The sequence below is a fragment of the Cervus elaphus genome, chromosome 12 (assembly GCF_910594005.1).
Source record: "Cervus elaphus chromosome 12, mCerEla1.1, whole genome shotgun sequence".
Classification (NCBI taxonomy): Eukaryota; Metazoa; Chordata; class Mammalia; order Artiodactyla; family Cervidae; genus Cervus; species Cervus elaphus.
This window is the reverse complement of record NC_057826.1, coordinates 94,586,391-94,601,686: the sequence shown is the minus strand read 5'-3', so window position 1 is coordinate 94,601,686 and position 15,296 is coordinate 94,586,391. Positions and strand designations below refer to the sequence as shown.

Sequence of the window (15,296 nt, the reverse complement as noted above, 5' to 3'; positions counted from 1 at the left end):
AAATCCCATGCTTACATGGTCAATTAATTTATGACAAAAGAGGAAAGATTATACAATGGACACTCTTTAGTAAATGGTGCGAGGAAAACTGGAAAGCCACATGCCAAAGAATGAAACTAGACTGCCATCTTACACCACACACAAAAATTAACTCAAAACGGACTAGAGGCTTGAATATAAGATGTGAAACCACTGAGCTCCTAGAAGAAAATAGAGGCAGGAAGCTCCATGACATTAGTTTTGGTGATTATTCTGTATCTGATTCCAAAAGCAAAGCCAACAAAAGCAAAAACAAACAAATGGGACTACATCAAACTAAAGCTTCTGTACAGCAAAGAACACCATCAACATAATGAAAAGACAACCTCCTAAGTGAGAGAAACTATTTGCAAATCATGTATCTGATAAAAGATTAATATCCAAAATATATAAAGAACTCATACAACTCAGTAACAAAAAGCCAAAAATCTGATTATGGAATGGACAGAGGACCTAAATAGACATTTACAGATGGCCAGCAGACACATGAAAAGATGCTCAATATCACTAATCATCAGGGAAATGAAAATCAAAACCACAATGAAATATCCATTTATTCCAGTAACAGTGGCTCTTACTAAAAAGACAGGCGATAACAAGGGTTGGTAAGGATGTTCTAGAAAAGGACACCCTTGTGCACTGTTAGTGTAATGTTTAGCACAGTGCTATGGAAAACAGTATAGAAGTTTCCCCCCAAATTAAAAACAGAACCAACGTGTGATCCATCCAGCAATTCTACTTCTGGTTATTTATCTGAAGAAAATGAAAACATTGATTTGAAAACATATATGCACCCCCACATTCACTGAAGCATTAGTTACAATAGCCAAGAAATGAAAACAACATAAGTGTCTGCTAATGACTGAATAAACACGTAGTGCATATATGTATATATATGCGCATACATGTGGGGCTAACCTAGTGTCTCAGACTGTAAACAATCTGCCCGTGATGCAGGACACCTGGGTTCGATCCCTGGGTTGGGAAGATCCCCTGGAGAAGAGAATGGCTACCCACTCCAGTATTCTCACCTGGAGAATTCCACGAACAGAGGAGGCTGGTGGGCTACAGTCCATGGGGTCACAAAGAGTTGGACATGACCGAGCAACTAACACACACACACACACGCACATACACACACACGCACACACACACGCACACACACACACACACACACACCCCAGGATACTACTCAGCCGTAAAAAAGTACGAAAAGTATGAAATTTTGCCATTTGTGACAACATGGATGGAACTTGAGGGTATCATGCTAAGTAAAATAAGTCAGAGAAAGAAAAATACCATATGATTTCACTTACACGTGGGATCTAAAAACAAAAACACACCATATGAAATTCACACAAAGAATATAATGGAGGTTGCTGGGAGGGTTGGGAGGGTAAGCAAAGTTGGTTAAGGGGGTCAAGAGGTATAAACTTCCTATCAATAATGTTTTATAATATATTGATGTATGATAAATGATGTAGACGGACTTATTATGGATGTCATTTTGCAGTGTGTATAAATACTGAAGCATTATGATGTACACCTGAAACTAATATAACGGTATATGTCAATAAGTGAAGGATTTTTGGAAAGGGGAACATGACACTAAAGTTCATTTATAATGTGTGAAACTTTGATTAAAAGGTAAAAACCTTGTTAATTAATTAATTAAACTTTGCTAGTTAAATCACCATGATATATACTTAAAATATCTTAGTTTCGTCAATTATGCATCAACAAAGCAAAAAATTTAAATAAATAACTTAAAACAAGAGAAATGAGAGAAAACCTAGAAAAAAACTCTGGAAAATAATGAGCTGGGGACCAATACTACCCTAACTTTCACTGCATACCATTCTCCAGTATTTGAATTTTTTGGACTGGTACATTTTTTAAATTGATAAACTTTACTTTTTAGAGCAGTTTTTGGTTCATGGCAAAACTGAACAGAAAGTATGGAATGTTACCATATAGTCCAATCCCCACATATGTACAACTTCCCCACTATCAGTATCCAGCATCACAGTGGTATATTAGTTATAACTGATAAACCCAACCTGGCACATTATCAATACCCTAAGCCTACAGTTTATATCAGGGTTTACTCTTGCATTTTATGGGTTTTGACAAATACATAACAACATGTATCTACTATTGAGTATCACACAGAACAGTTTCACTGCCTGAAAATCCTGTGCTCCGCTTATTCACTACTTTCTCTCCACTAACTCCTGAAAACCAATATCTTTTCACTGTCCCATAGTTTTTACTTTTCCAGAATGTCATATTGTTGCAATCACACAGTATAGTCTTTTCAGACTGCATATTTCTGCTGCTGCTGCTGCTAAGTCGATTCAGTCGTGTCCGACTCTGTGCGACCCCATGGACTGCAGCCTACCAGGCTCCTCTGTTGATGGGATTTTCCAGGCAAGAGTACTGGAGTGGGTTGCCATTGCCTTCTCCAAGACGGCATATTACTAAGTGAAAAGAGCCATTTAAGTTTCCTCCAAGTATTTTCATGGCTTGATAGATCATTTCTTTTTAGCGCTGAATAATATTCCAGTGTCTGGAGGTAACAGTTTACTTATCCATTTACTTACTGGAGGACTTTACTTACTTATTTTAGTGGCCTTCCAAGTTTTGGCAATTATGCATGAAGCTGATATATAAACATCTATATTCAGTTTTTTTGTGTGTGGATTTGTTTCGATTCATTTGGGTAAATACCAGGGAGCAAAACTGTTGGTTTGTACTATAAGAATACATTAGTTTTGTAAAAAACTGCCAAACTGTTTTCCAAATTTGCTGTACCATTTTGCTTTCCCACCAGTAATTAATGAGAATTCCATTATTCCACATCCTTACCAGCATTTGCTGTTGTGTTTTGAATTTTGTCTATTCTAAAATCCAAATGTAATAATACTTCACTGTTGTTTTAATTAGCAATTCCCTAATGGCATATAGTGCCTGATGAACTATGCACGGAGGTCCGTGACACTGCACAGGAGATAGGGATCAAGACCATCCCCATGAAAAAGAAATGCAAAAAGGTAAAATGGTTGCCTGAGGACGCTTTACAAATAGCTGTGAAAAGAAGAGAAGTGAAAAGCAAAGGAGAAAAGGAAAGATATACCCATTTGAATGCAGAGTTCCAAAGAATAGGAAGGAGAGATAAGAAAGCCTTCCTCAGCCATCAATGCAAAGAAATAGAGGAAAACAACAGAATGGGAAAGACTAGAGATCTCTTCGAGAAAATTAGAGATACCAAGGGAACATTTCATGCAAAGATGGGTTCAATAAAGGACACAAATGGTATGGACCCAACAGAAGCAGAAGATATTAAGAAGAGGTGGCAAGAATACATAGAAGAACTGTAAAAAAAAGATCTTCATGACCCAGATAATCACGATGGTGTGATCACTCACCTAGAGCCAGACATCCTGGAATGTAAAGTCAGGTGGGCCTTAGAAAGCATCACTACGAACAGAGCTAGTGGAGGTGATGGAATTCCAGTTGAGCTATTTCACATCCTGAAAGATGATGCTGTGAAAGTGCTGCACTCAATATGCCAGCAAATTTGGAAAACTCAGCAGTGGCCACAGGACTGGAAAAGGTCAGTTTTCATTCCAATCCCTAAGAAAGACAATGCCAAAGAATGCTCAAACTACTGCACAGTTGCACTCATCTCACACACTAGTAAAGCAATGCTCAAAATTCTCCAAGCCAGGCTTAAGCAATACGTGAACTGTGAACTTCCAGATGTTCAAGCTGGTTTTAGAAAAGGCAGAGGAACCAGAGATCAAATTGCCAACATCCGCTGGATCATCGAAAAAGCAAGAGAGTTCCAGAAAAACATCTATTTCTGCTTTATTGACTATATCAAAGCCTTTGACTGTGGATCACAACAAACTGTGGAAAATTCTGAAAGAGATGGGCATACCAGACCACCTGACCTGCCTCTTGAGAAACCTGTATGCAGGTCAGGAAGCAACAGTTAGAACTGGACATGGAACAACAAACTGGTTCCAAATAGGAAAAGAAGTAGGTCAAGGCTGTATATTGTCACCCTGCTTATTTAACTTATATGCAGAGTACATCATGAGAAACGCTGGGCTGGAAGAAGCACAAGCTGGAATCAAGATTTCCAGGAGAAATATCAATAACCTCGGATATGCAGATGACACCACCCTTATGGCAAAGAGTGAAGAGGAACTAAAAAGCCTCTTGATGAAAGTGAAAGAGGAGAGTGAAAAAGTTGGCTTAAAGCTCAACATTCAGAAAACTAAGATCATGGCATCTGGTCCCATCACAGATGGGAAAACAGTGGAAACAGTGACAGACTTTATTTTTTTTGGGCTCCAAAATCACTGCAGATGGTGATTGCAGCCATGAAATTAAAAGACACTTACTCCTTGGAAGGAAAGTTATGACCAACCTAGACAGCATATTAAAAAGAAGAGACATTACTTTGTCAACAAAGGTCTGTCTAGTCAAGGCTATGGTTTTTCCAGTAGTCATGTATGGATGTGAGAGTTGGACTGTGAAGAAAGCTGAGCACTGAAGAATTGATGCTTTTGAACTGTGGTATTGGAGAAGACTCTTGAGAGCCCCTTGGACTGCAAGGAGATCCAACCAGTCAGTCCTAAAGGAAATCAGTCCTGAATATTCATTGGAAGGACTGATGCTGAAGCTGAAACTCCAATACTTTGGCCACCTCATGCAAAGAGTTGACTCATTGGAAAAGACCCTGATGCTGGGAGGGATTGGGGGCAGGAGGAGAAGGGGACGACAGAGGATGAGATGGCTGGATGGCATCACTGACTCAATGGACATGGGTTTGAGTAAACTCCGGGAGTTGGTGATGGACAGGGAGGCCTGGCGTGCTGCGATTCATGGAGTCACAAAGAGTCGGACACGACTGAGTGACTGAATTGAACTGAATGGCGTATGTATGATGTTGAACATTTGCCATCTGTATGCCTTCTTTATGATGTGTCCGTTTATGTCTTTTGCCCATTTTTTAATCAGGTTGCTTGTTTTCTTATTGTTGATTTTAGGAGTTATTTGCATGTTTTCAGTAACAGTCCTTTATCATATGTGTCTTTCATAAATATTTTCTTCCAGTCTGTGGCTTATCTTCTCATTCTCTTGTTTTTCAGAGAAGTTTTTAGTGGTAGTGAAGTTTAGTTTAGCAATTATTTCTTCCATGGATTATGTTCTTGATGTTATATCTAAAACATCATCACCAAATCCAAAGTCATCTAGGTTTTCTCCTGTCTTCTAGGAATTTCACAGTTTTGCATCCTAGGTTCAGGTCTATGGTGCAGGTTTTGAGCTGATTTTTATGAAAGCTGTAAGGTCTGTGTCTAGATTCACATCTTTGCCTGTGACTGTCCCACTGCTCCAGCACCACTGTTGAAAGGACTCTCTGCCCCCTTCTACTACTTTAGCTGCATTGTCAAAGATCAGTTGACTAGAGTAATTTGGGTCTATCTCTGGGCTTTCTATGGTGTTCCACTGATCTATCTGTCTATGCTTTCACCAATTTCATACTGTTTTGATTACTGTGGTTTGTAGTAAATTTTGAAGCCAAAAGTGGCAGTCTTCTGACTCTGCTCTTCTCCAATATTCAGTTGGTTATTGCATCTTCTTAAAGAGAAAGGGAATACCAGACCACCTTACCTGTCTCCTGAGAAACCTGTCTGTGGATCAAGAAGCAACGGTTAGAACTGGATATGGAACAATGGACTGGTTCAAAATTGGGAAAGGACCACATCAAGGCTGTATATTGTCATGCTACTTATTTAACCTATACGAAGATTACATCATGTGAAATGCTGGGCTGAATCAATCACAACTGTAATCAAGATTACTGGGAGACAATGTTTACTACAGCACTATTTACAATAGCTAGAAAAAGGAAGCAACCTAGATGTCTATCAACAGATGAATGGATAAAGAAGTTGTGGTACATATACATAATGGTTATTACTCAGCCATAAAAAGGAACACATTTGAGTCAGGTCTAATGAGGTGGATGAACCTAGAGCCTATTTTACAGAGTGAAGTAAGTCAGAAAGAGAAAGATAAATACTGTATACCAAAGCATATTTATGGAATCTAGAAAGATGGTACCAATGAATTTATTTGCAACGCAGCAATGGAGAAACAGACATAGAGAACTAACTTATGGACACAGGGAGAGGGGAGGAGAGGATTAAACGTATGGCAAGAGTAACATGGACACTTATATTACCATATGTAAAATAGATAGCCAATGGGAATTTGTGTTATGTCTCAGGGAACTCAAACAGGGGCTCTGTATCAACTTACAGGGGTGGAATGGGGAGGGACATGGGAGGGAGGTTCATGAGGGAAGAGACATATGTATACCTATGGCTGATTCATGCTGATGTTTGACAGAAAAAAACAAAATTTCTGTAAAGCAATTATCCTTTAAAATAAATAAATAAAAAGATTACCTTTTCAACCTCAAATATGCAGATGATACCACTCTAATGGCAGAAAGTGAAGAACTAAAGAGCCTCTTGATGAGGCTGAAGAGAACAGAGTGAAAAAGCTGGCTTAAAACTCAACTCTCAAAAAACTAAGATCGTGGTATCTGGTCCCATCACTTCATGGCAAACAGAAGGGGAAAAAGTGGAAACATGTGGCAGATTTTATTTTCTTGGGCTCCAAAATCATGCAACCATGAAATTAAGGTGCTTGCTCCCTGGAAGGAAAGCTATGACAAACCTAGACAACATATTAAAAAGCATAGGCATCACTTTGCTGAAAACGGTCCATATAAGCAAAGCTATGGGGTTTTTCCAGTAGTCATGTATAGATGTAAAAGTTGGGCCATAAAGAAGGCTGAGTGCTGAAGAACTGATGCTTTCAAATTGTGGTGCTGGAGAAGACTCTTGAGAGTCCCTTGGACAGCAAGGAGATCAAATCAGTCAATCCTAAAGGAAATCAACCTTGAATATTCATTGGAAGGACTGATGCTGAAACTGAAGCTCCAACACTTTGTCCATCTGATGTGGAGAGCCAACTTACTGGAAAAGACTCTGATGCTGAGAATGGTTGAGGGCAGAAGGCAGCAGAGGGTGAGATGGTTGGAGAGCATTACCAACTCAATGGACATGAGTTTGAGTAAATTCAAGGAGATAATGAAGGACAGGGAAGGCTGATGTGCTGCAGGCCACTGGGTCTCAAACAGTCAGACATGACTAAGTGACTGAACAACAACAAATTGCCTCTCCATATAAACTTGAATCAGTTTACTGATATCTACAAAATAACTTGCTGGGATTCTGATCGGGATTGCATTTAATCTATAGATAAGGTTCATAAGAACTGACATCTTAACAATACTGTTTTCCTTTCCATGAACATGGATTCAGTTCAGTTTAGTCACTTAGTCGTGTCTGACTCTCTGCAACCCCATGGACCGCAGCACGCTAGGCTTCCTTGTCCATCACCAACTCCTGGAGCTTGCTCAAACTCATGGCCATCAAGTTGGTGATGCATCCAACCATCTCACCCTCTGCTGTCTCCTTCTCCTCCTGCTTTCAATCTTTCCCAGCATCAGTCTTTTCCAGTGAGTCAGTTCTTCTCATCAGGTGGCCAAAGTATTGGAGTTTCAGCTTCAGCATCAGTCCTTCCAATGAATATTCAGGACTGATTTCTTTAGGATTGACTGGTTTGATCTCCTTGTAGTGCAAGGGACTTTCAAGAGTCTTCTCCAACACCACAGGTCAAAAGCATCAATTCTTCAGTGCTCAGCTTTCTTTGTGATCCAACACTCACATCCATATATGACTACTGGAAAAACCATAGCTTTGACAAGATAGACCTTTGTGGGCAAAGTAATGTCTCTGCTTTTTAATATGCTGTCTAGGTTGATCATAGCTTTTCTTCCAAGGAACAAGTGTATTTTAATTTCATATCTGTAGTCACCATCTGCAGTGATTTTGGAGCCCAAGAAAATAAAGTCTGTCACTGTTTCCATTGTTTCCCCATCTATCTGCTATGAAGTGATGGGACTGGATGCCATGATCTCAGTTTTTTGAATGTTGAGTTTTAAGCATCACTCTCCTCTTTCACCTTCATCAAGAGGCTCTTCAGTTCCTCTTTGCTTTCTGCATAAGGGTGGTATCAGCTGCATATCTGAGGTTATCGATATTTCTCCCAGCAATCTTGATTCCAGCTTGTGTTTCATCCACCCTGGCATTTCGCATGATGTACTCTGCATGTAAGTTAAATAAGCAGGGTGACAACATACAGCCTTGACATACTCCTTTCCCAATCTGGAACTAGTCCATTGTTCCATGTCCGGTTCTAACTGTTGCTTCTTGACCTGCATACATATTTCTCAGGAGGCAGGTCAGGTGGTCTGGTATTCCTATCTCTTGAAGAATTTTCCACAGTTTGTTGTGATCCACACAGTCAAAGGCTTTGGTGTATTCAATAAAGCAGATGTTTTTCTAGAACATGGAATATATCTCCATTTATTTCCTCTTTGATATATTTTAACAGTTTTATAGTTCTCCTCACATAGATTTCTCTCATAGATGTTTTATGAGATTTATATTTAAGTATTTAATTTTCACAGTTTTGATGTAAATGGTAGTATGTTTTAAATTTCAAATTCCCCTTGTTTACTGCTGGTATACGGGACAGTGATGACTTTTGTAAAGTGATCTTGCATCTTACATCGTTGCTATTATTACTTAATAGTATTTTTTTTTTTTGGTTGCTAATTCTTTTGGATTTTTTCTACATAGGCAATTATGACATCTGTGAGTAAAAATTTTATTTCTTCTTTCCTAATCTGTATACTTTTTCTTGCCTAATAACATCAGCTAGGACCTCCAGTACAATGCTGAAAAGCATTGGTGACAGAGGATGTCCTTGACTTGTTCCTGGTCTTTTTGTTGTTTTTCACAGTTCTGGATGCTCAGAAGTTCAAAATTAAGGTGTCTGCAGGACCATGTTCTCTTAAATGCTCTAGGGAGAAACTGTTCTATGCCCTTCTCTTACCTTCTAGTGTTCATTGATTTGCAGTTGAATAACTCCCAAAGTCTCACAGTATTCTTCCTCTGTCTTCACATCTTATAAAGATACTACTTATATCAGACTAAGGGCCTACCCTACTTTCTGTAATCTCATCTTCACTGATTACATCTGCAATGACTTGATTTTCAAATAAAGTCACATTCTGTAGTGGCAGCGGGGGCTTCAACACATCTTTTTGGAGGACCCAATCCAACCTATAGAAAGTCTTTATTATGTAAGTAAAACTGGGCTAAGTCGCTTCAGTTGTGTCTGACTCTACCAATTACAGCCTGCCAGGCTCCTCTGTCCATGGGATTCTCCAGACAATATGGGAGTGGGTTGCCATTTCCTTCTCCAGCGATCTTCCCAACCCAGGGATTGAACCCACGTCTCTTTTGTCTCTTTACCACTAGCGCCGCCTGAGAAGTCCAAGTAAAACTGACAAGTTAGTAAAAACAAAAACACAAAAAATCCACAAAAAGTCCAACAGGACAAGAACAGGCAATTAACTCACATAAACTATATACACACACACTCACACATATATAGCACACTACATTCAAGAACTCATGAATCTTTCCTCTAACCCTGTTCCTCCCTAAGACATCCCCATGTCAATGACCGACACCAACTTGCATCCAGTTGCTAGGGACAAACCAAGGCATCATTCAGGATTCCCCCCTTTCCCTCATTAACCACAACCAAGGAGCAGGACTGTAACGAAAAGTGGGGTCTGGCTGCTTTTCATTCAAAAAGTCAATAAAGAAGCAAGATTGTTGGAAAGGAAAGTTTGCTTTATTTTGGATGCCAACAGCTAGGGTATGGGGGGTATAGAGGGTGGACACCTGTCCAAAGGCCAACTCCGCCCCCTGAAAATCAGTGGACAAGAGCTTTTATAGGCTGAGGGAAGGGGCTACATGCAGAAACTGTACAGTCAGCTCTGACAGTTATCTTGAAATCGGTCATCAGTGGTCTGATCGGCATCACCTTGATTGTTTTAAGTACACTTAGTCTTCAGTTCCAGGGTTGGTTTGTTCTCACTCCCTTGAAGCCAGTTCTTGGAATTGTGGCAGCTTAAGTCATGGTTACAGTCTGGTCATTATGTGGTTAACTTCTACCTGGTGGGGGTTTCAGTAACCAGAAGACAGCTCACAGGATTTGGCTCAGAATATTATCTATAATGCCTGAGAAGGAAGGAAAGGTCCTTGAATTTGTTTACGGACTAAATTATTATTGGTCTCCTTGACTGCTTTCCTTTGTTTCTGCATGTTCTCCCTTCTCTGATTAAACTTACTATGTAGCTAAAGTTTTTCCACAGACAAAAGGCAGGCAGAGGACGTACAAGGCAATGACCACAGGGTCCTGCTGTTTTATGACCAGCTGATTTTACTTCATTGGCACCTTCCATATCCCTCCAGTTATCCAGTCGCACCACCTGCAAAGCTATGATGATCTCTGGTCTGGACTACTGCTGCAACCTCCAAGACAAATCTCTTTGATTTCACTTTTGTCCCCTTACAGTAAGGTGAAACTGGTTTGTATGGGACAGTTTCAGTTTTTGCCTGTTGTTTGACACTCTGTCCAGTTAGCAACCTCTTTCATTTGCAAAAGGATCCCCATCTGGATGATAAATTATATGGTCACCTTACTTTACAGTCTTTTCTCCTCACAGTAGCTAAAGTCACTTTTAAAAAATGTAAATTAGATCATGTTATTCCCCTGCTTAAGAGCCTTCAAAGATTTCTTATTACATAAGAATAAAATCCAAATTCCTTACCGTGGGCTACAGGCCTTATATAGTCTAGTCCACCTACTTCTCATCGCTTCCAACTCTGTCACCTACATTCTAGCCCCACAGGCCTTTTGATTCCTTCAATTAGTCATGCTCCTTCTTACTTCCAATCTTTGCTTTTGCTACACCCTTTGCTGTTACTTTATTCCCCAAGATCTTCTCATAACAAATCTGTCATTTTGGTCTCAGATCAAATATCAACTCTTCAGAGAGGCCTTCTTTGAAGATACCATCTAACGTTCCCAAACCCACCCAAATTGTTCTCTATTATATTGTTCACTTATTTTTTAGTTTATTGCTATTTCCCCACTAGAACATAGGTTCATTGTCACCTTGTCCACCTTTGGTACCCATGGGCAGAGCATGTGCTCAACAAGTATTTAATGAGAGAACGAATCACTACCTACAACCAAAGGAAAAAATTAAAACCATGACAGCTCACAGAATCTAGCTATCAAACCAGCAAATACTGAAAAACCAAAAATGCCTTACTCTTCTTTCTAACACTCTGTGTTAGACACCTATGTGATTGTTTACTCTTTGTCTCCCTCTGACTAAAATGAAATCTCCACAAAAACAGGGACTTGATTTTGTATTTTTAGCTGTAATCTTAGCAACTGTATGCCAACAACAGTGTCTGGCATATAATAAGTGTTCCATAATTATTTACATATTCAGTAAGTTGACGATATCTAGGGGTGAGTTGATAGTAGAGAAAGAGGTATGGTGAGAATATAATTGGTGTACAATTTCTGCAGGAAATTTGACAATATATATCAAAAGTCCCCAAAGAGGGCATACCTTTAGACTCAGCAATCTCACTTCTAAGAGGAACTTATCCTAAACAAACAAATGAACAAAGGTACAAAGATTACTTATTAGGAAATTTCTGACTTGTCTTATAACAGAGAAAGTTTAGAAATGGCAGCATAATACTCATTTATAGGAAAAGGTACATGTAATTATAAATCTGTACAATGAAATACATTATAAATATTGGTGAAAATGTATATTTGTTGATATAGAAAAGTATATTAAGACAAAAAGGCAAACAAAAAAAAAAGAAGTACAGCAAGATTTCATATTTGCAAAAACACAGTGGGAGACACATGGGTATATATGAGCACACACTGGCACTCACAAAGAACAGTTTAGGCAGGCATACTTCAAAATGTTAGCATTGGTTATCTTTGCAAGGTGAGATTAAGGGCAATTTAAATTTTCTTTTGTATACATTTCTCAATCTTTGTAATTAGGCCAACCAAAATTAGCTGAACATGTTCTGCTTTTATAAGTGTGTGTGGGGGGGGGAGGGGATAGGGGGAAGCAATAAATATAAAAAACACAGACATATTTCATCAATTTACTGAAGTCTAAAGCCCAGGTTAAGAGCCAGAAGTTCAGAAACATCAACTTCAGCATTCACCTCCAATGATTTCCTGATTTCCTGAATTCAAGCAAGTTGTTTCCCCTCAGTCAATATTTGCAAAAAAGAAAAAAAAAATCACAAAACTTGTTTCTTTTATTTCATTGCTTGCCAAGATTGAGAAAACAGCATAAAGTGTAGCAAAAGCTATCAATTTATGCTGGGCATTGTCCTTGCATTGTTTCATTAAAAACCTTCTAAGGGTCCTGCCTGGTAGGTATTAATGTTCTCAAATGCAGAAGCTGAAAGAGACAACAGAACTTGCCAAAGCTCCCAGAGCTGTTGGGCAGATTGGGAAGTAGAGTTGGGATTTAAACAGAGGTTTATCTGACCTCAGGGCCTTGAGGAAAAGCTGGACAAAGGTGCTTTAGGCTTTATAACCTTGAGAGTCTCTTAATGCCTCTGATATTTTGTGTGGTTATCCTACCACCCTTATAAACTTGAAAGAAGGATAAAAGGAGAACCAGCCAGGAGTTCTGAGAAAGCTGGAGGAAATATCTGGAGAAGCGAGATTTACATTGGGTGCTACTCTGGAACGTGCCTTTCACGTCTCTTCAGTTCTAAATGGCTCCAACTCAAAATGTTTGATTGAGTGGTCACAGAGGAGGAGGGGAAGTTTGTGAACACTCCTATGTATGTGCAAGAACGGTTATAGCACATACCACAGACTTGGCTAAGGATGACATCTGGGCACTTGAAGAAGGAAGCCGGCCCAGGATGATGGGAGGTGGACACTCCTTGGGAGGAAAAAGCAAAGCTGGTAGGAAGCACAAAGTTAAAGGGGGACTGACAGAAGGAGGAGGAGGGAAGAGGAAGAATTAGGAGAGGCAGTTGAGGGTTATTCTGCAGTACTTTTTTCTTCCACCTTTTTTCTTTCTATATTCTTTCCCTTGATTATCTCAAACATAATTAGGCCTTCAGTGCTTCTTTCTATTTAGATGATTACCAAATCTCTCCAATCCTGACTGTTCTCCAGAGTTCAAGTCCTCCGAGGTCCAAAGTGAATGCAGCATTTCTGCCACCTCAAGCCTGCTTCTGTTACATTCACTCACACCATCAAACGTCTGTCTGAAATGCTCTCTCCCCCATTTCGTCAACCATTCTTTCATCCAACAAATATATCTAGTATGTCCCCCACACTGTACTAGGGACATCCAGTCACTTTTACCTTGAAAATCTCTTGTCTGTCCATCTCTTCTAAATTCTTTACTGAAAGTCATAGAGAATTCCTCTTGCTTGAACCATGGCAGCACAGCAGTATAAGTTAATTGGTTTTGCATGCCATTCATTCTTATAGTGACCTCCTAGATTTAACACTATAACTGAGACAGAAGTGGCTCACAGTGGAGAATTAGGGGCTAAAAACTCTGGGAAGGGGATTGGAGGAGCAGAAGCTGGACTTGTCTTGATGAAATATTTACATAGGAAGAAAGGCGTTTACAAATAACATTAGCGTGACAATTCTGTTATTTTGGGGGTGTAGCTTTAGGAGGCTGGGAAAATTGTTGGAGGTCTGATGCTGAGAGTCTCCTGATACCGAGAAAGCCCCGCCCACCTCCCATCCCTTGAGTATTCTATAGCTACTTGTTGATTTTATCACCTTCTATGACAGAAGCCAGGGATGTTGAGTTCTTCATCGCATCCCCAGCTCTTAGTATACCTGGCCCGTAGTAGGGGCTCAATAAATATCTGTGGAGGATTCTAGAAAGGCAGGGACCACAGATGTTTTATTCACCACTTTAGGCAGAAGGACAAAGACTAACCAGCCCGAGGGGTAAAGAAACCGTGGATGTTTCCCTCCCTATTCCTTTAGAGCTTGGTAAATGTTTTTGCGAAGCGCCATAAACCGCCCTCCCGCACAACTCCAAAACCCGGCCCCTCTCGCTCGACTGCCAGGCCCTGGAGCTTGGCCACCGTCTGGCCCAGGCCCCAGCTTCCCTCCCTACCCGCCTGGGCTCCTGTTACCTCCTGCACACATCTGTACACACCGCAGGCCAAACAATTACGCGCTCCCGCACGCCCGCCTCGAAGTCCGGGTCTCCCCAGAGGACCCCGTGTGTCCCCGCCCCCCGCCCAAGGTTCTGGGCAGCCCGCGGCCTGGCCTGAGGACCGCCGCCGGCTGTGGGCTCCAGCGGCCCCCGCACCTGGCGCGCCAGGACCTCGTCCATGTGCTCGGCGGCCACTCTCCAGCCTCAGCCGCTCTCGGGCTTGAGCGCGGAGCCCCGGAGGCCCCGCGTTTCGACCCGGGGCCCGCCGCGCTCCTCGGGGCGGAACACACCGGGAAGGCGGGAAGCGGCTGCAGCCGTGAGGCGCCCGGAGGCGGGCGGCGGAGCCGCGGAAAGCAGCGGGCTGGGCCGAGGGCTGTGCGAGCGGCGGCTGGCTCCGGCCGCAGGAGGCTCGGCGAGCGGCGGCTCGCTCACTCACCACAGTCCGGCGAGGCAGCGCGCCGGGGGTCCGGGACAGGGCCCGGCGGAGCCTCCGCGCCCGGCCCGAGCGGGTTCCCCCGGAGCTCTCCGAGTCGCTGTCGTCCGAGATCACGATGAAGTCCTCCATGGCTGCGGGACCGGCCGAGACAGCGCGCGGGCGACCAGCGACCCAGGCGGCAGCGACTTCGGTTCCTGCTGCTGCGTTGGGGGCGGACGGCGACCAGAGCGATCGGCCCGCCGGCCCCGCCCCTTCCCGCCCCGCCGGCCCCGCCCCCTGCCCTCCGGGGCCCGCCCCCTGGCGGCGGGCGGCAGGCGGCAGGCGGCAGGGTCAGGGCCGCCGTCACGGTACTTGGCAGTGGCCCTGGTCCTCCCTTCGCGAGGAGAAAAGGGAGAGAGGGGACAGATCAAGTCGCAGCAGGCTTGGGCTGGCGTTGGGGCCGGTCGTGCGGGAAGCTGAGGCTGTGAGGGCTTTCCCCGCTGCTTCCAACTGACTGCAGTGTGAAGTGAGGTGTGAACAGGCCTTTCTGACCACCGTAAGGGCTTCAACGGA

At 42.1% G+C, this 15,296-nt stretch overlaps 1 protein-coding gene across 2 annotated transcripts in view; it reads right to left on the bottom strand.

Moving 5' to 3' along the window:
- Nucleotides 1–14,988, bottom strand: part of SIMC1 (SUMO interacting motifs containing 1) — a 68,674-nt gene extending 53,686 nt beyond the window's left edge. The window contains exons 1-2 of one of the 2 annotated variants that reach the window (XM_043920044.1): nt 14,745–14,988; nt 11,696–11,734 (exon numbers count right to left, since the gene is read on the bottom strand). In XM_043920044.1, the coding sequence (XP_043775979.1) occupies nt 11,696–11,734; nt 14,745–14,873 (168 nt within the window). In that variant the 5' untranslated portion in view covers nt 14,874–14,988. The remainder of the gene's footprint in view (nt 1–11,695; nt 11,735–14,744) is intronic. The other variant, XM_043920045.1, reaches the window with a different exon arrangement.
- Between the last annotated feature and the right edge of the window lie 308 nt (nt 14,989–15,296).